The sequence below is a fragment of the Lontra canadensis genome, unplaced genomic scaffold (genome assembly GCF_010015895.1).
Source record: "Lontra canadensis isolate GAN:19392208 unplaced genomic scaffold, GSC_riverotter_1.0 scaffold20, whole genome shotgun sequence".
Lineage (NCBI taxonomy): Eukaryota > Metazoa > Chordata > Mammalia > Carnivora > Mustelidae > Lontra > Lontra canadensis.
In genome coordinates this window covers 8062837-8086957 of record NW_022631014.1, presented here as the reverse complement: position 1 = coordinate 8086957, position 24121 = coordinate 8062837, and the positions used below count along the sequence as shown (strand labels likewise).

Sequence of the window (24121 nt, the reverse complement as noted above, 5' to 3'; positions counted from 1 at the left end):
AAAAAAAAAAAAAACAAAAAAAAAAAAAAAAAAAAAAAAGAAGAAGAAGAAGAAGAAGAAAGGAAGAAAGAAAGAATTAACGCTGTTGCCTATTTAAGAGGACTTGGCACTCACGAACTCAACTCACCTGAGAAAACACAGTATAAATGTCCTTGTTGTTACAACACACCTGAGTGTCATTTAAACACACGGAAAGTCTCCAACAATAGCTCCCTTCACGATTCCTAACATGCTTGGCATTTTTCTAAAGGTTAGATTAAGTAGCAGATAACATTTTTAAGAGAGAGCACAGTATACTATTTTTTTTCCTTTGTGAGAACTAATTTAGTGCTGCCTAAACCATGTTGACAGATTTCGGGATTTTATGTTGGGCCTGATTAGCGGCAGGCAGGCATCAAACGTTATGAAAGCCCTGTCTTTTTACTAGAACCTTCCATGATTAAGACAGTATTTTAATGCACTCTCTGGGCAGCTGAGCCTTAAAAGAAAAAGGAGTTGTAAAGCAAAAGGCATTTCCTGCATGGCCCCGGGGGAATTTTGAGCCCAGAGCTCCCGGACCCGGTGGGAGGGAGTAATTTCAGCTAATTAAGGGAGAATAGCAAAGTGTTGCATTTGGTCAAAACATTCAGTGGGACTTCATTTTTGTTGGCACCAAAGAGAGCCGGTCTGGATTTTTTCCCCCTTTTTCTGTGGACTCACTGCAGGATTGCAAGGCCCACAGCTCACATACATTAGGGAGAAAGTCAAAGGAAACGCCAAAGTTCAACTAAAGTACAAGTAATTAGAACCAGATTCACCGCTGCCTGCGTGTCCGCATGCGCGTGCGAGCACGGATATAGACGTTTTATTAAAATATAATTTACATGTCTCAAAACGTTAGAATGGGGGGAGAAAAGAAAAAAAAAAAACCCTCCAAACTGTCGCTCATTTAATTTTTCTGTCGCCTGATGGCAGGCAGGGTGGGAGCTTGTGGGGGGGAGCGGTAGGGAAGGTCAGCTTTTAATCATCTTTCAGGAGAAGCAGTTTGTTTCTACACACACATGGAATTTGCAAATCTGTAAATCGCATTGTGAAGTTAGGTAATTGCCAAACAAGAAAACCTTTGCTTTGAAATTGTCTTACCTCACTCTGCTGCTGGATTTCTTATTATTAAGCAGCTCCAAGATTAGTCCGGGGTTTGGGGCAGGCAAAGAAGGTCGGGGGGGGGGGGGGGGGGAGAAGGAAAACATCAACGCGGGGCTCTGGCAGTCTTGACTCAGTAACCTGCCCGTGACCCTGAAGGAGTGTGTGTTTGCCCGGGTCACCCGGGATCCTGGCCGAGGGCTGGAGCTGGGTTATGAGAATCCCCGCTATTCTGACCACACATGCAACAGGTGCTGAACACAGGCAGGGGACAAAAGCAGGGGCCAGGGGAAGACTTTGATTTTGCAGTCCTTAAAGAAAGCTTTGCTTTTCCACAGTTTGGTCCCCGGACCGGCAGCATCAGCATCACCTGGGAACTGGTTAAAAGTCAGGCTCTCAGCTCCACCCGAGAGAGGCTTGCAGAATCAAGATAGGCATCTTAAAACCCCCGAGAATTCCTATGCATGTTAGCAACGTTTGAGACACCGTGACTTAAAAATGTCTTGCTACTGCCCTAACTTCCTGAAAATCCCAAACATTCTGCTGAGTCAAGTTGGCATGGGAACTCCATCAGCTTCCCCTTTGCATAGGTCCTTACTAGATACTCCACCTTGTTAAGTACTTAATACCTTGAGAACTTCGGGCTGTGTGTGTGTTTACGCTCACCAGAAGCCAGAAGCCTTCGTTCTCTCCCACGGAATTTTGGCAGCGGATTGTCGCTGGCAGCGGGTTCAAAGTTGCAGGGGAAGAGCCTGAACTATTAGTATCTGCTAGTTACTGAACCCTTCCTAGGAGCCAGGGCCTGTGCTCCTCGCTTAATATGGATTACCTCATTTAACTCCTCCCCCCAAACCAGGGGGAGGCGCGGAACCAGGAACCCTTAGAATTAGGAATTAGAATTAGGCCTTAGAATCGGGAATTTAAAAACACAACCCCACTCTCAGCCTTTACAAAAGAGACTGAAATGGCTTCATAGACATCGCTATTATTCTATGAAAACCCACAGCTTTTGCCTTCTCTTTTTCCAACTCCCTCATTTATCTTCTTTGCTAGAAACGTCACTGGGTCCAGTCTGGTCAGGTGAGTTTATTCCAATTTGAGAAAAGTAGGAGTGTGTACCTCCCTTTCTTTCATTCATGGTTATAATTTTCCAGACACTGATTCCAGACATGGTTAAATTTGACAAGATAGCTCGGGTTTTAAGAAGAGAGAGAGAAAGAGAGTAGTTCAGCATCCACTAATCACTCTGTATTACTGCTACACCTGCCTGGGCTCACGGCCAGCAAGAGAAATTATTCCTGGGACTGACTTCTACCATGGGAAGTGCTGTCATATTTTCATAAGGGACCATGACACGTTCAACACCTACATTTCATTTTGATAATACGCTTTCTTGCTTCAAGGAACATAGTCGAAAATTATCTCATAGGTTGTTTTGGGTGACGTTTTTAACAGATGATGCTTTATATCACTATTTTCTAGGACATACTAAGATAGCTTATGACAGGATTCAAATAAATTCTCCCTTAAAATCACTTAACAGGCCGACACATCTAACTACTTATTAATGATGTGAACTGAGAGGCATCAGAAATGGAGCTGCATTAACTGAGCAAATGCTGGAACTGGTCTCGGGAGCCACGTATAGATGAAGCTAATTGCATCGCAATATTAAGGTCCCCCTGAAGAGTTTATCTCAACACCAAATGATTCAGTTCAATATTCCACTTCTAATCAGGATTCCCATAATTTCTAAAAAAAGCAATTATTGCACTAATAAATGACATTCTACTATCTGTTCAAATTTCCTGCACATAAAGTTGATTAAAACCGGAGCACTAAAATATATATCATCTCAGATACAAAATTCTTTGCTTATGCACTGCTAATATCTATTAAAAACCATGGTGATACCAGCCTAACAGAAAAGTTATGAGGAGAAACCTGCCAGAATACTATATTTAAGGAAGAGGACAATGAAATCAGGCTTTGTCATATGGGGATCCTTGCTATATTCCAAGAGGTGAGAAAGTTCAAGTGTGGTGACACTGAAATTGAGCCCAAATGACCTTTCTCACCAATATGATGGAGAGCATCACATTGGTGTAAGTAAGTGGGCTGCAAAGAAGTTTTTTGGTTTTGTTTGGTTTTTAAATGTATACACTCATGAGTGGTGTCAAAATAACTTTGAGCCCATTTAATCCTCACTGTGTGGGTTTTCTTGGTTTCTAAAAAGAACTAAAACACCATAAGCCTGCAGAAAACGATACGTAGGAAGTGATGGGAAGGGCGTGGGCTTTCCTGCCAGATGAACCTGGATTTGGATCCTTCTTCTGCCACTTACTAATTTAATGACGATACAGTTTTCTTTACTTCTTTCAGCCCTAGTATTTCTTTCAGAAAAATGCAGCTAATCCTAAAAAAATTCCTGTTGGTGAAACAGAGACAATATTTGCAACTTCCCTGGCACACAGTAAGTGCTTAATAAGTAATAGCCAACCCTTACCTCCACACCCTCTGCCCAACATTTCCCTTCTATCTTCCTTGATCTAGGGGAGCAGTTCTTAACCAGCATTGATTTTGCCGCCCCCCCCCCACCAAGGGACATTCTACAATGTCTGGAGACATTGTGGCTGTCATAATTGGGGGCTGCTACTGGCATTTAGTGGGCAGAGAGCTGGGATGCTTTGAAACATAACACAAAGGACAAGACAGCTCTGCTCTCCCCTTCACCCCAAATGAATTATCTGACCCAAATTGTAAATAGTGCTGAGGTTGAAAACGCTAATCAGGGTAAAGATGCTACTTGTGTGGAGACTTTAGGACAAAGCAGTGGGACAGCAAATAAGATGATTTCCTGCAGCACCAGAGAGGTGGGCCTGGCATCCTAGCAGACCGAAGGCGGAAACTAGGTTCCTAACTCTGCCAAATACCAGCAGTCACTTTAGCTTCCAGAGCTTCCACGTCCCCAACCTGAAGAGTGGAGATGGCAAGCACACTTACTACGTGGTAGGCTTGACACTTTGTGAACTCCATAAAAAATACATAAAAATAATAGCTACCACTTCATAATTAGAGTACTTGGGGAAAGGTGGGTAAATCCTATCTTAACATGACTAATATTATTCCCTGAGAAGGTGACAGAAACAATCTCTAGAGTCTAGTCAAATGAAACAGTGCAACTATATTAACAGTTAACCTTTGTGGAACGTGTGCTGTGGCTGAGCTACTACTCCCTTCTGTTCTAAGCATGTTCCACTGATTAATCCATTTGGCCTCCATAATGACTCCAGGAGATAGGTAGTCTTCCTGTTTTGTTCTTACAGACAAGAGACTGGGGGCACAGTGGTTCTGTTCAAGGCCACACGGACAGAATGGGCAGGGATGGGAATGCAAATGGTCTGGGGTTCATAAGAAGGAGATTGCCCCAGGCGTTGGCAGAAGACAATGACATCGTTCGTACCACACGGAACTTCTTGGGCAAGAGGATGGCATAGTCCCTGCCAGCAAGTCTGAGAATATATAGGCTACACCTAAGATGGACACACACACACACACACACACACACACAGTTATCCCAGCATAAGGACCAAAAATAAAACTGGGAAAGTAAAAAAGAAACTAAGCATTCAGAAATAATGCCCTCTTTTCTTTCCAGTCAGAGCAATAAAGTAGGAAAGTCCCCCAGAAGCAAACACAGGAATTAGAAGGCGCGGACACACCCACACACACCCACAAGCCCCTCCCATATCTTCCCTGCCCTGACGAGCAACCAACCCCCAATAGGCAGAATGGCAGCTGCTAAAACCAAGGTTCCAGAGGCCTTTGGCAGTGCTCCAAGGGCGTGTGACTACACACTGTCAGGGCAGTACCTCGGGCCAAATGTGTTCTGCACAACTGCCAGGTTTTGGGGTGAGGGGAGGGAGACAGGGGGACAGCTCTGGAAGCCCCACGCATAAGCTAGTTTTCCCTCTCTTGCCAGTGTGCCATGTATACACTCCTTTAACCAAAGCTTAATTGGCAAGAATGAAAGCAACATCCAGAATTTGAAAGCTGTGCCATGCTCCTGGGTCACGCCTATAGATCTGGAAAGCTCCAAATGAGGGGCTGCACTACTCTCTTCCCAGGAGACCGGGAATGGGTGGAAGAGGCACTAGAAGCAGGACAATAGTGAACATCCTCCCTGCACCTTCTAGTTGACTAAGAAGGAGACTTTGTTAGTGCTGGAGATGAGAGCATAGCATATCAGGTCAACACGATGCACGTGGGGACACTGACAAAATTCTGAAGTTTCCATATGGAATGAAGTTTATGGAGAGGCTATCACGGTTGTGTTTTTCTTTCATAACAGTGATTTTTCAGTATTTCTCGAGAAGAATGACAGTTTCAAAGTGTTTTAATTGTAGTTCTTTAAAAAGACATTGCCAAAGAAAACTTGAAAAATTAACTCAGAGAAAGGGTCACCAGTCTTCCAACTGGGAGGAGTCCCCAAGCTTGGGTCTTTTTTGGATATTCCTTCTTTCAGGGAACTTCCCATCTTTACAGGTAAGTGGAGGCTTGTGGTTGGAAGTGTGAATTCTGAAGCCCACTGGTCTGTGTTCAAATCCCAATTCCCCTACTTACTGTGTGACTGTGAGCAAGACACTTAACTTCTCTGAGCTTCAGTTTTTCCTTGTATAGCATGAGAGTGTATCCCGCATTAGGTCATTGTGAGCATTAAATGATAAATCACTGTAAAGGGACACAGTGACGAGCAGGAGCACAATGCCTGTCCCATAGCAGTGTCACACAAGCAGAGTTACCATCGTTAAGGTATCGAGGATCACACTTGTGCTTGCTGAATCTCAATGTCATTCACCTTCCGATCTTTTTTTTTTATGATTTTATTTTTAAGTCATCTCTACACCCAACATGGGGCTTGAACTCTCAACCCCAAGATCAAGAGTGGTACGCTCCACTGACTGAGCCAGATGGCACCCCACCCTTCCCATCTTTCTCCTACACTTTAGACTCATGTCTTGATTTGCTGACCCTCACTTGCATTTTCCTTCCCCAAATAGCGGCCATGCTTACAGAAGAGATTCGTTACAAGCCAACACAAGTAAAGCAGTATGTGTCAGCTTTGCCTCCTTATGATCTCTCTCAACAGTCCCTTCCTTCTCAGCCAGTCAGGCATTAAGCCAAAGTGCTACTACAGTCCTCTCTTCATGGGCTTTCCTGGCCCATCCTCATTCCATGTGCACAGCACCCTCAAAAACAGCTTCTCTGAACACCTCCTGAGGCACTACTCAGTGCTTAAAAGAATGCCTGGTACACAGGTGGGGCTCAATTCATGGTAGCTGAAAACCTCTGTGAGTGAAAGAAAAAAATCTGCATAGAAATTCTCATATGTGGGGTGCCTGGGTGGTTCAATGGGTTAAAGCCTCTGCCTTCGGCTCAGGTCATGATCCCAGAGTCCTGGGATCTAGCCCCTCATTGGGCTCTGTGCTCGGCGGGGAGCCTGCTTCCTCCTCTCTCTCTGCCTGCCTCTCTGCCTGCTTGTGATCTCTGTCTGTCAAATAAATAAATAAAATCTTAAAAAAAAAAAAAAAAAGAAATTCTCATATGGGATATCATATAAAGGAGACATTGTGGCCAGGTCAGTGGGATCTACCAACAGCACATATTACCTGGCAGACAAAGACTCAAACTCTCCATGTGTTTGCTCTCACATCACCCCATTTGCTCATTTATGACAAGAGTGTGAAGAAGAGCAGGGATTATTATCATTATCAGTTTTTAAAATTTTTATTATTTTTTAAAGAATTGATTTATATGGTAGAGAGAGAACAAGCAGGGGGAGCGGCAGGCAGAGGGAGAAGCAGGCTCCCTGCCGAGCAATGAGCCCGATGCAGGACTCGATCCCAGGACCCCGGAATCGTGACCTGAGCTGAAGGCAGCCACTTAACCAACTGGGCCACCCATACGTCCGATCATTATCAGTTTTTTAATCTCCATTAAAGTGTGAAGCTACACAGAGAAGCTACAAGACTTGGTGAAGGTCACAAAGGAAATGGCTTAATCTAGAACAGGCTTCCAGAATCCACATACAGGGTTATTATCAATGAGAAACTAAAGCGCTCATTTCTATTCTAAAACATCTTATTAATTCGTTCATGTCTTAGGACAAGGTCAGCAAACTTTTTCTGATAAGGGCCACATAGTAAATATTTCCAGTCTTGTGGGCCATATGGTCTCTGTCACAGCGATTCAACTCTGCCACTGGAAGAAGAAAGCAGCACTAGACAAGACAGAAATGAACAGGCGTGGCATGTTCCAATAAAACATTATTTATAAAAACATACTGCAAGCCAGATTTGGCTTAGTTTCTTGACCCCTGCTTTAAGATAAAGGAAATTAAAACTATCCCTTCTTATAGTAACTGGACATGTTCCTATAAAATCCATGCTTTTCTTTGCTTCCAGGGTAAAGATAGACCATGACAGCCATATGTCACAGAGATGTGGGAAGTATTTTAAGGATGCTAACACTATAGTGCATATAGTATTTATATGCACTATAAATGTGTAAGGTCTGCACATTTCCTTCAAAACTAACCTCATGGACACATTTTTATTAGTTAGGGAGGTCAATATGTCTATCATAAATACATTTTAAAATTCCTTCCTACATATTCTGTCTATTGGGATTATTTATCGTGCCTTGTTCCCTGGCCCAGAGCCAGGCAGAATATGGGAGTTTTAATACCTTTAATCCATTACATGGATTTTTTTTAGAGCTCCATAAGACAAAATAAAATGCACTCTCATGGTCATATATGCAATAAACCTAATATGCCACTTAATATTTCATGTCCCATTTTATATTTCAGTTGTGACGGTTTCCAGCTTTCAGTGTGCAAAATGACATATTTTTCAGCCATCTTTTTGCTCTGATTTTTTTTATTGTTTAGACAGCGGACAACTCGTAAACAATAAATCTCACTGTGGACTCTGAGGGGTGACTATTATCACTCCCCAATATTCTGAGGAGGTATTGAAAGGATTGTCCACTGACACACACCACCCAGTTCATTGCAATGTGAACTGGTCATGCTTATTTTTAATTAGGCCGTGTTACCTTGCCTTGACAAAGAGGTATACATTTATTTTTACAGCTATTTGTATGGTAAGTGGTTTCCACAGATGGTCTGTCTGGTCAATGAACCACACCTTCAGGAATCCACGCCAATGTGTAAGGTCCTTCCTCTTGAACCTGAGCTGCTACTGTGACTTCCAGCTGATCAATAGAATATGGCAAGAGTAATGCTGTGTGACACATGAGGCTAGGTCCTAAGAAGCCTTGCAGCTTCTATCTGGGTTTCTGGGAACCATGTACAGGGCCCTGTGACCACTATGCCTTAAGGAAGCCCGTGTCCTAAGAGGAGGCCACGAGGAGAGAAAGATGCTATGGCAGTCTCTGGCTGTTTCAGCAACCTCAGCTGGGGAATTGGACACGTGACAAGCCTTCTTGAACATCTAGCTAGGTCAAACCCAAAGGTGAGTCCAGCCCCGGTCACTTGCAACTACACCCAAGTGGAAGAGCCCAAGTGAGACAGAACCTCGAAAGTTAATGATAAATTGTGTTTCAAGCTACTAAGTATTGAGTTGGTTTGTTAAATAGCAATAAGTGAAATAGTTCCATAATCATTAATTAAAGATTATTTTGGTGGAGCCATAAAGAACCTGTAGAAAGGGCTCACTTCAACTCTTTTAGAATCTGATAGATGATAATTTGGCATCTCATGTATTGTACGCTTTGCATGCATTCTTGTCAGGCCCAAGAGCAATTGGAATAATTCCATCTAAAAATTATTAAGAAATTCTGCATGAAAAGGAGTATGATAATTGCTCAGCTATAAATTCCAAGAGAGTCATGATTAAAATAACATAGAATAAGGCCCTTAAAATTTTTTTTTAAAGTCGACTGGAATGCAATGGGCCTTTTTTTTTTTCCCCTCAAATTGCTTATAAAACTCATTCATATCCACCTGAGCCCACATGTGAACACCACCTGCCTATCACCTGTACACACCCTCTTTTATTTTGAGATGCAGATGTCTGCTTATAGGGTCGTTGTATTTTTATTTGTTCCTCCAGGGGACAGACTGAATTCTTCTCCCCACACTGGACATTGCAGTTCAAAATAATAGCAAAAGACCTGCAGGTAATGGGCTATAATACTCACTTGATACCCACTAAAGGAGGGTTTAGATCACTTGCTCTCCGTTACCTTTCGTGAAACATCTGGTTCATATGAGCCAGTTAAACGTGCATACATCTGTAAATAATAAGCCTGTGTGTGCACATAATTTAATGAATTAGGACATAAAAAGGAATTGAACAGTAGGGGCACAGCAATTAGAGTAACTGCCCATTTTGTTAAAAATGTATTGTTTCCAGCTTTCACTTGGAAACCCTTTTATTATTCTGTGGGTTCTGAGGCTTCCAACTTTCTTATTTCCCCCTCTGAACAAAGCAAATAGGAGTTTACCTCACATAGTTGGCAGAGGGAAGGCTACCCACATTATTCAAAGCTGGGACAGGAACTTCCAACTGCTTACTCCTACCTGGGAGACCTGAATTGGGTACCAGAACCTGCCTGTGCCTGGGAACTCTCATCTGTACAACCGAGCAATAACACGGCCTTCCCCAAATGACATAATTCATTTGGTGCACTTGGCAGATAATATGCACTTAATAAATATTAATTATGATGATGGTGGTTTTGCATTCTAATGAAAACCAATCACAACTTGAAATCATCTGGGGCCCAGGCAGGGAGAACAAACCTTGTTCAAAAGTTTCTCTTGATTGTTAATTTGGTCTTATTTCTACTTACCTTCTTTACACCATTTCTTGGGATGGACAATAAAAAAAGGGGGAGGAATGACCATGTTTTGGGTAACAGGAAGAATCATCAGAAAATCCATTCCTAGGATATCAAAACAAGTACGAGAAGTCCAAGGAAACCTCCCACACCCATGCAGGCCAGTGTTCCGGCTAACCCATGGATAAGGGCTTGCCATAACAGCCAACCTGAACTTCCCAAGTTTTGACAACTCCTTCCAAGTTTCCTTCAGGTGTTCGGAGGGACCCAAAAACATATAAATAAATCAGAGACCACTTGAGACGTTCTGAATTTTAAGTTCGTTATTACTGAACTATCCACATTGTGTTTCTTGAGCACCTACTGTGCCCGGGCACTGGGTTACAAAGCAGAGCACACATACGTGAGCAGAAGAAGTGGCCTCTGGGAGAGACAGCATGGCATTTTCTAGAACACCCAGGGAGCCTTCCCTACAGTGTGGCTTGTTCCTCTCTGCCTCCCTGAAGCTGAAGATATTTCGAATGAGTTGAATGTAGCTTGAAAATGTAGGAAGATATACTGTGTGTGCATTTGAAAGCCAAGAGGGCAGGCAGCACAGGAATAGAATTTGATGCCACGGGATATGATTGCTACAAGAAATAGAACTGGAGTCCAGCCCACTGGGATGCTGGGAAAATCTTGGTTTAGTTCTGTGAAATGTTAGTCAAGTGCTGCTATGCATTTGCCAGGCCCCAGGAAAACTAGTTCCACCCAGAAGGAAAACAAGTTAAACAATGACTGAAATCACCACCCTACTTACTCTGTTTACATCCTCCAACAGCCTATTCACCATCTACATAAAGAGATAATTAGAGCTCCTTAATAGCAATAGGAAAGAAGAATGGCGAAAGGGAAAGGGAACTCAAGAGAAGGAACAAATATTGAAAAAATATTAGTAGCTGGAGGAAAGCTGCATTGTTCAATACAGTCACCACCAGCCATGTGCAGCTACTGAAACCTTAATAGATTAAAGTGAAATAAAAAATTCAGTTCCTCAGACATATTAGCCACATTTCCAGTGCCACGCAGGGCAAGCAGCTACATAATGGACAGCGCAGCATTATAGATCATTTCCATCACTGGAGAATGTTCTATTGGACAGCACTTGGACAGCACTAGTCCACCAAGCGGTGCTGTGCTTGAACATATCCACTGACTTAACCACAGTTAATTCAGTACTGACCAAGCACTCAGTACTATCCTAGGACTGGAAAACAGAAGGACACAGTATTGGACCTCAAAAACTCCCCAGGTTCGAAAGGGAACCCAGTCAATGATACAAAACAGAAACACATATACCAGCAGGAAAAGTGGGTAGAAACACAGAAAACAAACCTGGTAACTTTAATGGTACATATTGATGGTGAGTATCCAGGTATTAGCTGTAAAACTTTTTGGCTTTCTGAAAATATTTCAAAAATATTTTCAAAATTAAATGTGGGGGTAAAGGTCCATTTACGGAGTACCATACATATCAGGGTCTTTAAATACACTCTTATTTAAGTTTATGGCAAGCTTGCAAGGTAAGTGTCATGGACCCATTTTACATATAGGAACAACTGAGGGAACCTGGAGCTCTAGCTCCCCCAGCAGAGGCAGTGCATGAAGAATAGCCACCTGCCCTGTATCACACAGTGGCCCAGGGGCACAGGACCATGCTGCAACCCTGTAACACATGGCAGCATCTCAAAGATTTCGATTGACTTCCCTTCAGAACCTACTATATGCCCTCTAGTAAGTTACCTCACTGCATCCATCTGCCTGTATTTCCCCAAAATAGATAATTCAGCAACCATTTCAAACAGGTTAACAAACAAAACCCCAGGTAGGACATGGCATATAAAAATCCAAAACACAGAGCACGACACTGCCTTTCAAATCTATTGGAAATCACTGAAATAAGAGTATTATGGGCGAGACCAATAATCATGATTATTTATGCAAATTTCATTAAGGAGTAATAGTTTTTTTAGGTTTGGGACCCTCTAAAGAAAAAAGAGATACTTAAAACAGGTGGCAAATCCCCAATGGGCAACATAACTTCATCCTCTCTTAGGAAGCCCCCCCCCCCCGCCCCTCTTTTTAAAGTTTCAGAAGGTGCAATAGTGGTGCTTCACGAGGAGGTTCTCACTAGAGGAATCGTGAGCAGCCATCTCTACATGAGGGTCACCAGTGAGCCGGAATAACCCGAGAAACCTCATTCCCCTCACCTTCCTGTGATTCCTCCGTTAATACAAGACTCATCCTGACCCCGACTCCTGTGAGCCTGGAGGGATGAGGCCCATGCAGACTTCAGCCACCAACAGGATGGAAAACAAACACAAAAGAAGATAAAACGGCCTCAGGGTTTCTTCTACCCTTTCGAGAGCTGCGTCTTGTATTCGAGAAAATAATGTCGTCAGAGGGACCAATGTGAGTGACGGCTCCTTACTTCGCTCTTTTCCACGTTTCCCCCAAACCAACACACGCCGTGGTCCTTTCCAGGCATGATCAGGGCATTAAGGAATTTTCCAGGAATTCTTCCCGCAGGCGACGGAGAAGACAGACTTAAACTGGAAGTGAGGAACTCCACACGGAGGGTGGCTTCTCAGCCTCCCCGGGATGTCAGCCCCAGCTCTGCGCCTCGCCGTCCGCGTGACTTCAGACACACTTGCCCCCTCACCCCTCGTCTGAGTCACAGCTGCCCCCCACCCCGTAAAATGGGGAGACTCGCACCTTCCACCCAGGATTGTCTGTGGGGATGAACAGAGGACAACGGACCCACAGTCACCAGAGTAGAATTTTGTAAAATAGGTCAGCCGCCAAACAACAACCAACTCACAGCCCACCACAGTCCTTCCGTTCAGTCTCTGCTGCAGGAGACAGTCATTTCCTCCTCCGAGCAGGTGCACGCGTGATGACTTGGGGGGGCGGGGGCGGGCACTAGGGATGGCTGCCCTTGCTTTGCCAATCTGCATTGAGAGGTGGATTTTTTTATTTTTTTGGATCTGGGCTGGCCCCGGAGCTGCTTCACCGACAGAGGGCAGTGCCCGTGACTCCACGCCCGCTCTGCATCCAGCCCTTCGGAGGACGGGACGCTTCTGCTTCCGCTTCCTCCTTCTCTTCCAGGATGCTGCTGCCATGCCGGGAGAAGCACCGGCCACACGCAGCTCCTCCAGTTGACGGCCCTCGCTGAGCTCTCTGCCAACGACCGACGTCGACTGCCAGCCATGGGAGTGAGCCTTCCGGGACTGGCAGCCCGCGCCGCCTCAGCCGACATCCCGTGGAGCGGAAGACCTGCCCAGCTGAGCCCAGTCCATCCGCAGGCTAATGAAATCATAAATTGTTAGGCCACGAAGTCTGGGGGCGGCTTGTTCCATAGCAAGAAGTCATAGAAACAATCATAAAGGAAGGAGAGATTTTTTTAAAAGCTACTCTGAGGCACACCCCAAAAGAACATTATTTAACAGATGTTCTGGAAGTATCCACGAGAGTCTTCACGAAGCAAATTTAGATGGTATGCACTTACTCCACTGCTCAAGGGAAGTTTAAAACGCAACCAGGTACACCACCTTTAGAAATTACCAATGAAGCCTCCACATGGGAAAGCCTTGGCCTGCACCTGATCCCTCTCCTGCTGCACCAGCTGTGGTTCCAGTGGCTTTTAGTCCTTTCCCTAATCAAAGTCATGTGCAAAGTCCCGGGGAGATACTTGGATTTGTGTTATAAGGGGGTATGTCACGGTGACTTGTGTATACAATTTCTCCCATACCTTAAGAGTCCAGAGAGAGAAGGGACAAAGTAGGACTTATCTTGGTGTTGCCCACAGAACAGAACATACCAGAGCACCTGGAACATGGCAGACACCCAACAGGTGTTTGTAGAGAGACAATGCAAGAGCTAATCCATCAGTGAGCGATACAATGGACTGCACCCCTGACACATCTTTGGATGAAGCTGTATTGTGACAATGCTCACCTGTGAAAATCAACCATTTGTACTAAATCTGGGGGTCTGGTAAATGCATGTCACTGACTCAGGGCCACTGCTACCCAAATTGTGACAAACAGGAAGTACTGGGACCTAGGTTATGAGCCACAGACAGGGGAACCATCTTACTGAGGACAAGAAATACCAACTGAAACAATATGTTCACTATGAGCAAAGACACATGAGCCACAGGTGTCACGCTGGAATCTGAGCAGAAGGAGGTCTGTCTCCTCGGTGGCTTCTGTACGTTTTCTGGGTGGGAATAGAATCCTCATTTACAGGATCTCTGATCTTTCTGCAAATCAACGTAGACATTATTGTTCCCATTTCCCGGCTGTAGAAATCAATCCTGTATCAAGTTAGCTCCTCCCATGACCTCAGACCAGCAGGCTGTGGGAATACAGGTAGAGAGATGCATTGGAGGGTGGTGATGCAAGGGGACACACAGAAGGGAAGCGTTAAAACTCCCAGAGAGTGACAACTTTTCACAGCCTCTCGGCAAGAAAATCATTATACCTTCTTCTCCAGAGAGCTCTAGAGGGACAGGTGATAGGATAACCTTTGCAACAAGAGTACATGCAACTTCTCTACTCTAGAAGCCCAACATGGGTTTCTGGAAACTCTTGCCCAAGTAGCAGAGAGATGCCCTGTTCATCTGCATCCTACAACTTTCTCTGCAAATCCAAACCTGTTCATCCTATCTCTAATTCCTATTGTTCCCTCTGATAAGCAGGGCCCCAGTGAACAATTAAAGCTTTCAATAAATAATCTCTAAGCACATTCATTTGATTGACTGTTATTTGATACAGCAGTTAGTTTCAATGGGGCAGTTAATATTGATCACATAAAGTACTCCAGACAAACATGAAACAGTTCCAGAACTCCATGGATTATTACCCTTTATCTGCCAGTCATCTGGGTTACTTGTAATGGTCACGGAATTTAAAATCAATAATAACAATTAGTGTTCTGTACACCAAAACGGATGAATCATGTGAAATGGGTTTTCATATAAAATCAAAGGTAAGGCAGCCTGCACCATGGAAAAAGGCTCTCTGAATTTCCAGCACACACTTGGCAAGGGACTTTCAGGCAAGTCTCCCACACAGGCAGCGAGAGAGAAAGAAAGGTATTTAGGAGAAGATGTGGCCATAAAAACGCATGTGAAACCCCTGACAGTCTTAATCCAAAAAGATAAAGCATAAAAGATAAAAAGTGATCAAAACGGGCGCTAACAAACATAGTAAAATTAATGGGACTGGCAATTTCCTTCCTCTGAGATGCGCTTCTGGCTACCTTTTTCGGCTTCTGATTCATAGGCATTAATTGTGATTTTTTTTTTTTTTTTTTTTTGGGTAATAAAATGCCAACAACGGTATTTTAGCTCCATGGCACCACTACTGTAATGTCTGGATAATTAAAATGCAAAGCAACAGAGAAATGTTTCATCATTAAACTGTAACCAGCGCACTATGTGAAATCATCCATTCCAAAGACTTGTTTTTCATCAATTATTTGTTATTTATCTGATGTAAATATAAGAAGGGCTAATTAAAATGTATGCCTTTTTATACAGCTTCTTGTCATTAAAGCCAATGAAAGCATTCTGAGGACCATAATGAAATAATTATGTTTGCCTTTAAGAATTCTCTTCAATAACACATGGCAGTACTGAGCTAAATTAAAACATCAGGAACTAAATTTCGCTTGCCTCCATTTCCATTTTAGTTAATTATACCCCCAAGCTTTCCAATAGACCAGACCCTAAAAAATCTTTTGAAGCTGAAACAACCTTCAGATCATCAGCCTTTTTATAATCACGGACTTTGATAACAAGACATAGGTACTGTAGCCCCAAAAGCTTTAACATTTTTGAGAAGAGGCATTTAGTAGATGAGGTCTTCATTTGCTCTGGAAATTAGAGAAAAATTGAGATAAATGTGATCCAAATGTTCTTCTCCCAGTTAACGGATGCTCTCGTGTTACTGGGTCTCGTCTGCATTACTGCTACCCGAGTATTTTGGAATCAGCTAGTTGGTTTTTCCTGACCTGGTAAAATGCGATCTGTGGCGAACATTAATTGATCAATAATAACAGAAACAAACATTTTTCTCTGAGTCAAATTAGGAGAGTCACCCCTTACTTGGTACTTAAACTTGCAAACAACAACAACGACAGAGCAATCTTTAAGAAAGGAGTAGACTCAGGAGAACTTATGAACTGGAAAAAAATAATACAGGCTTTCATTTGAGTTTCTTCTCCAGATCTCAAACAGCAGATACTTGTGAAGGCAAAAATAATCTGCGTTTAAGAGAACTAGGAAGACGGGAAAGAGGAAAGCAAAAACTGCGGGTTGCTGTCAGGGCTGGTGGCAAATGAAATGGTTTTAGCAGGGCTGTCACACGATGCGGATGGGGGTGGGAACTTGGTACTTAGAAAAGTAAATAGGAGTACCAAGGATTAACTCTGACAATGCGAATTCCCTCCCATTTTGTTAGAAGCGGAGAGCTGGCTGGGCTCATGGGTGATAGGATTTGGTGACTGCTGGATAGACCTGCTCAAGACGCATCAGAGGAAAACTGTGGACAGAGGGGAAACAAACAGCTCTTCTAGAACAACGTAAAATTGCCATTATAGTCTCAGAATCGGCTTTTCGTACAATCAGTCCCTTCCGCCCAGGCTTTCTTCGTGCCCCCCACTCCCAGCTGGCTCAGTTCATCAGCAGTGGGGGAGGCCTGGAGACTCCTGGAATCCATGTGCCCTGACGAGAGGAAATGCTTGGCCAGGCTGGGTCGCCTGGCTGACGTCAGTTCCTGTTATCCTCGCCTTATCGTGCAGGGGACCAAGAGTCTTATCTTACTGAATGGCCCCCCTTTCAGCTCCCCACCCTGCAAGTCCAGAGAAAAAGCAAGTCAGCAGTTCCACTGCCTGCTTGAATTCTCATCTAAGAAGCTCGGAAAACTCAAGACAAATAATATAGTACCTGTAGACTCACCCTTACTACTTCCTAGGGGGAGATAACTTCAGTAACTTTATTTTTTATTCATTTAAAGGGGTTTAGAGGTGTGGCATGACACAGGAATCATACTTCTTAGAGATGAAGTAAGGAAGCCAGAAAGGAAAAGAGGAGACTTCAGGACAACATATTGACTGATGAGGTTGTGTTATTAGACCTTACGGATAGGGAAGGTTATCTCATCTCCTATTTAACAAGACATACTTAGGCCAAGCCACTTACAGACAGGATACTGATAAATCTGGAACCTGAGTTAACGCCACTCTCCATTCTCCATCACCACCCATTTCAACTTTCTAAGAAGGAGTGGGCCAAGAACGGATACAGATTTGGTCAGAGTGATTCAATTTAATAAGTCTACCCCTCCCCCACCCCCAATGCACACGTGTGCTGGAATCAAAACCAGTCATAATACTTAATCCATTCTGCAGGGGTGCTTTCTATTTACAGATCTACCGTTTGCCACAAAAGGAATTCATGTTCAGAAGAATGACCCAGAAGCACAAGGCATCTTCAGTCATAACGAAAAAATGAAGCTGGGAGCACTCCAGCTATACTGACCATAGAATCCAAACAAAGACTTTCTGTGCCACTCCTGGGTTCAAGGGGCAGCCTCAGAAATGTCGTAATATTGAAATATCTGGCATATTTCCATGATTTATGTGGGAATTGTGGCAATATATCTGAAAGTGGGTTATTCTAGAAAATCAGAGATGTACGATTGCCCTAACTACCCTATAATCCGAAAGGCAAGATTCTAACATTAATATCTTTTGGAAACGTTTTTAGCCAAGATTTTTCTGATTAACCCTCATCAAAAGCTCCTATTTCCGAAAGAATGTATTTAACTGATAGTTAACTAAATCTATAGTGGAACATTTTAAGTATAAAAATGTCATTTAAAGATAAATTTATTGGCACTTACATGTAACTCAAACTCTATAGACGATTCTTTTTAAGATGTTCTAAAATGGATACAGCGTTTATTGTTTAATAAGACTGGTGTGACTTGAAGAGAGTTGTATATTTTGCGTCTTGGTTTCACATCTCCATTTTCTTCCTAGAGAGTAACTTTCTCATTTAAAAATTCCTGGCCTTTTGTAAAGAAAAAAAGAAAAGAGAAAAAAATCTAATTTTAAAGATTATAAATTCTGTGAGAGCAGAATTTATAATCTCTATCATTTCTCATGTATTCCTTTCTGAGATCGTTTATTGAAGCTTGTAGAATGCACAAAGGGGACAACGGTTAAGATTTTCTCCCCTTTTCATTCATTTTCATTTCAAAATTTTCATTACATCTCAGGGGTTTAACATGCTGAAGGTAAATTACAAGCATCTGAGAGGCAGAAGAACTTTCTTTTACTTTTATGTTTTAAAGAAAAGTTCATGACAATACTGACTGGTTATATATGGTCAGAGCCAGGCTTCCAGAAATGAGAAGAAAACTTCTGATTCAGGTCTGTTAACCTATCAGAAATGGCCATTCTTGTCATTTATCTAATAAGGCAAATAAATAATTTTTTTTTTTTAAGGCCTATTTTAGAGCAAAGCCTTTGCACTTGGGCTGGCAAGTCAAATTCTAACTGGAATTTACAGATCAATTCCACAGCTTATGTTTAAGCGGACAGAGTTGTACCTCTCCCATTTTAGTTTTTGGAATCTACATTGTATGGTGATAAAATTTAAACTCATGTGGTTTTTTTTTTTTCCCTCTAGGTTACACATCAACAATTCCCTACCCAAAGTACCATGTTATCAGCATGCTGACAAAATTCTAGTTGTTTTTTTTTCCTACAGGGAAGGATAACTTTGTGAATCTTCAGCATTTTTTCAAATAACCATACCCTGCACTCTATCCTGCACTCAGAGATGTAAGCAAAAGTCCCTTTTCTTTCTTCTTTCTGATGGTATTAGTTACCACTGTCATGTGGCCGAGAAGCAGAAAATTATGTCCTACTTTAGAAAAACAATTGAGCCTTTTCATCGAAATATTTATTCAAAACCCCATTCAATTCATACGGTGGCTGTCAGTCTTTATTTAGTCTCTCTTTCAGAGAGTATCTTTGATTTTGCCACTTTGACCCCAATTTATATCTCACTAGGAGAGGATTTGGATACTGTGTAATACTTAAAATTCAGGTCCCAGGGTTTTGAGTAGGGGACTTTTCTTCCTTAATCACACATCACTGTTTGTTTTTAAAACAGATTATTTCTCATTAATGGGCAAAATACTATTTCAAAAAGAAAAAAAAAAAATTTCCTTTTTTCTTTTGATGGGCTGAGCACGGAGACAACAGGGAAGCGGGCCAAGAAGTTGTCACACTCATGATTTCACAGAAAGCAACTATATTTAGACCACAAATATTAGGATTTATCCTATGCCCACTGAGCAATTAATGCTGAAAACATCTGGAGCAGCCCTAAAACCAAGATAATCCAGGAGGCATATGAATAGAAACTTTGTGACTATGATACCTTCCAGGGGCAGTCTTGAATCGTATTATTTATACCACATTCCCTTATAGCCCACTAATCCTGACTTCGAATTTTTATAACAAGCAATCCGCAGGCCCTACTCCAACCCGTAGCTGGTTTGCGTGTCATTTTTCTGTCATTAAAATTTTAAAAAGAAAATAAAAAGAATATTCTAACAGCTTTCAAAGACAGCTTCTGGTGTGTCTTCCAATCAAAGGGTTTTCTCTAATTACTACACATACACAAACACACACATACATACTCTGCAAAAAATAGAATCTCCAAGCAGAAAATACTTTTAGTCAGAATTTACAACTATTTTTTCCCCCTTGCCCACTGTTTCCTCTGTGTTAAGGGCACAAACAGATCTGCTTCTCGTCAAAACAGTCATTAAATAAAATGGAAAAGGTTGTGGTTTTTATGTTCTTACTTATCCAAGTGAAGCCCTCATATGCTTTTATTTCAAAAGTCCTAACTACCCATGCCACCCTGAACCAAACACCATGTGGCAGACATTTGTTAGAATCTTTATTTATGCTTAAAAACTTAATCTCTTGAACAACTAAACTGACCGTCATAAAGGGATTTATGGAGGATAAGCAACCCTGCGGGGACATACCCAATTTTTACAATTTATTCATTTAACCTAGAGCTGGGGGTGTGGGATTTAGAACCCTTGTGAAATTGACCACAATAAGCACTAATTGCCCTGCTTACAAAAATAAGACACTGGAATTTCTGAAATCCCTTTGTCAAATGCCTTTATTTACTTTTTCTAATGCAAGTTTCTTTGATTAGCTGAACTTTGCTGTTATCAACACTTCTTGCTTATCGGCTGGTCCTAGGCGAATGACACATTCACCACTAGCTCTCCCTAGATAAGGCAAATCCCTTGTTTAACTTGTTCAAGAACAAACAAAGCTTTTCCCCCTACTCCTACAACTTAATAGGCATGTTTGGAGGGTTAATTACAAAAGGGAGAATGTCTACTTGTAAAGGCTCTATTAGGTCTAATAGCTTTCCGCCAAGGGTCCTGAGCCATTTTTTTTTCTCTTCGTTAAAAAAATATATTTCATAGAACTTTCTTTTAGAAGAAAAAGTTCTGCAGAGCCCCCCCCCCCCCTTCCCTGAGATTCCAAATGAAACTGTTCACACTCTTTTAACTGCTACAAACAAGGACAGGTCTAAAAGATCTGTTAGTGGGTTGCAAAATTATTTTGTAACACTCGGTTTCTTTGAATTCTCCAGAAAGAAAACAGGCATTAGGAAACAAAAGGCATTTGGGGAGCAGCTGAAGATGAAGACGCCTTCTGAAAACTATATTCTTTTTGCCCTGGTTATGGCTCTACGAAATATTAAGTCAGACAGCCAGACTGTTGGCATCAAATGGTTATTGATTTTTCAGCTACAAACCTGTTGATTTCCTGGCCCAAGAAGCAAGTCTTTATCGCTAAGACAAAGTTTCAGAGAGGGCAATTTAAATCTAGTCACCGTCCCCTCTCTCTCCCTTTTCTTCTCCCTCTTTACATAAAGCCACCATGTTATTAGGAAAACTCAATTTCTTCCAGTTAAACTTTGACCTCTTTGAAAACAAAGATTTAAAATGTCATTTTCAGGCTAATACTCCAATGAATTGTCAAATAAAGTACTAAAAACATTTTGATAGATAGCTGAGCCATTTATCTAAATCACTGTCAGGGCAGCCACGCATCCTGCAGGCTCCCACCACAGCCACCCGAAGGTGGGATTTTCTGGGACTTCTGGTCATTTCTCAAGCCTGCAGCCACACTACTGTTGACCAGATGCGTGCCTCGGCATTGTGTCAGCATCAGATAACCACATAGTCAATATTAAAAAAAAAAAAAAAACCAAAAAAAAAACCGGGCTACTCCACTTATATTTCCTCTCCTTTAACTGATGTCCAGGTTCTGGGATGAACTGCAAGATATGGAAATAATGGATGGCTCAGCCCAAGGGGTGTTCATTGCCAGTAGTTTTCTAGCAAAACAGCAACTTCTTAGAGCAACAAAGTGACTTGGAAAGGTGGCAGCAGGGTCAATGCTAAGAAATATTGCCTTTCCTTAGCAAGGAAAACATTGGAAGCAGCAGCTTTAACTGGTGGTTTATGAACTTCAGGAGCAGCAGCCACCCTAATTAGGCTAAATTCCTTGCAAGGACAATGTCATATTTTAATTACTTTGGACTGTTGAAACACACAAGGGGGGAATATATACAACTAGCAGCTAATCCAAAGAACAGCAAAGTTAAATTCCCCTCTGCATACATTTTAGTAAAAACTGCACAATGTGTCAAATTGCCTTACTTGAAGAATGTTTCAAAGTCCTGTGGTCACACTCTACTTTCCCCCCCTCCATGCATATTTTTAAAACTGTTTTCAAGAGACTGTAAGGCTGGTAAGGAGAGGAGCGGGGGTCGGGAGGGGTTGTCTGGGAAGAAAACATCTAACAGGAAATTTTCAGCAGAGGGAATCAATATGTACGCCAGCATATCACACCCTTTCAGCATTAAATCATTAAATCCTTTGTCTTGCTACCAATGCAGTTTGTTTCCAACGTCTTCATTGCATGCAAGAGACAATTCATTTTTTTTTTTCTTGGTAGAAGAAGGGAAAAAAATAAACCTACATTGAGCAGTGTGCCGATGCTGCCATTCGGTTTGAGTCAATCCACTGAAGCATGCTTTGAGAGCTTTCTCCTGGAGCATGCAGGAAGACGGACTCGCAGTGTAGAAATCCAGGATTTGCCCAGGACTCACTGACAGAACATCCATACAGTCAAACATGATCTCCCCTGCACCGAATGTCTGCAAAAGTGCTTATCCTCTAGGTGTGGAGGCAAATGGCATAGAAAAGTCCACCCAACTCCATCAAACTCTGCCCCTTTTTTGGCACGTAGGCTGTTGGTCTTTTTCCCAGCCCCGAATCATGAATTATGACAGACAAGCCAGCTAAAAGCCTGTAATTGATCCAAATGATCATTTACCATTTTCCAGGCTTGCTCGGCCAATCCAGCCGGGGCGGGGGTTCCCAGAAAGATCCCAAGTTCTCCTTCCAAGCAAATGCCTGCAAAAAGCCTTCCGAATGCGGTCCGGATCCTACCCCGACGGTGCCCAGACAAACCCTGCCCGGCTCGCTCGCGTCCTCGGCATCCCAGTCCTCAAACAGCTCGCATGGGGGAATTCTGGTCCCCCCTTTGGCAAAGAATAGACCCTCCTGCCTCTGAACAGCTCACTTCCTACTACTTCTGTCACACAGAATGAAAGATTGAATTGCCTAATATATGCGAGTGAACTTTCGGTGAACCCTTCCCGGGCTGCTAACCTTCAAATGACCCAACGAGTCTGACATCACCAACTCCCAGGATTCTCACAGAGCTTAAAAACTCCCAGCAGCCCTGCAAAAGCAGACAGCCAGAGAGGCAGGCAGCGGGCGAGCGTGCGAGCCGCCTCTTTCTTTCCCATTTCTCACCTGAAAAACAATGCAAGAAGTGCTTTTAAAACGGGCAGGGGAGGAGCCGGGACACCGCTCCCGGCTCGCGTTGAGCGCCAACTTCGCTCCCTTTCCGCCTCTTCATTCGCGGCGGCTCAGCTGGGAAGCGCGGGTCCCCGCTCGCCTCCTGCCCACCCCCGCGCCCCCAGCCCACCCTGTAAATTCCTCTGTACGCCCGCCTGTCTGTTAAATTCCTTGTAACTTAGGTATTTTTCCACTCCCGAAAAAGCACATGCAAGCCCTAAACTGTAGAGCAGAGGAGAGCTAGTCCTCGGGGAAGCCTGGGGTTGAGAAACTTTCCATTTGATAGTTTTTTTTTTTTTTTTTTCTTCTTTCCCCTCCCCTCCCTCTTGCAAAGCCCTGCCCAAAGGGATTACACTTGCTCTGGAGTTAAATAAATAAATAAATAAATAAATAAAATCCAGCTTTCTGGATTCATTTACTTTTACAACATTCTCTCAAGTCTATATGCAGCAGTTAAGAATTAGTGGCTTCTGCTCCCAAACACACACACACACACACACACACACACAGAATGACACGGATATATAGGATTTGATTTCAGGTCCTGATGGTAGAAAACACAGCAGCCAAGAGTGGATGTGGGACTCAAACTGGGATAGGTCTCCAACTTCTTACCCGCTGTGTAATCCAGAATGAGTATTTAACCTCTCTGAGCCTCAGCGTTCTTATCCGTAGAATGGGGATATATTACTTCCCACTTCAGTGGGTTGCTGTGAGCATCCCTCCCTCCCCGCAAAGTGCTTATATGGCACTTAGTATGTATCCTCCAACAAGTACTAAGTCTCATTTCATCCTCTTATTTTTCACTGAGGGAAAGAAGCCCTGCGAGGGGAGGCTGAGACCTGTCTGAGGCTTCAAAGCTCAGAACCATGACTTGCACCCAACTCCCTGGGATTCCAGCCACTGTGAAAATTATTTTGCGGTTCCCACAGCCTTGCACCCCAAATAGCATGTTGGTGACCTTTGTCATCTCACGCACATACACACAACACACACACACACACACACACACACAACACCATATAATTAAGCACATATTTTGAAAACTGGTTAAGTATGAAGGTTTTATATTTCCAAAGGCCTGTTTACACCAATATTAG

General features: G+C 42.9%; 1 protein-coding gene across 3 annotated transcripts in view; it reads right to left on the bottom strand.

Moving 5' to 3' along the window:
- Window positions 1–22823, bottom strand: part of RARB (retinoic acid receptor beta) — a 162724-nt gene extending 139901 nt beyond the window's left edge. Inside the window, exon 1 of one of the 3 annotated variants that reach the window (XM_032860980.1) lies at window positions 22135–22823. In XM_032860980.1, the coding sequence (XP_032716871.1) occupies window positions 22135–22291 (157 nt within the window). In that variant the 5' untranslated portion in view covers window positions 22292–22823. Of the gene's footprint in view, window positions 1–12239; window positions 12258–22134 lie in introns of those variants that run through there. The other 2 variants (XM_032860982.1, XM_032860981.1) reach the window with 2 other exon arrangements.
- Between the last annotated feature and the right edge of the window lie 1298 nt (window positions 22824–24121).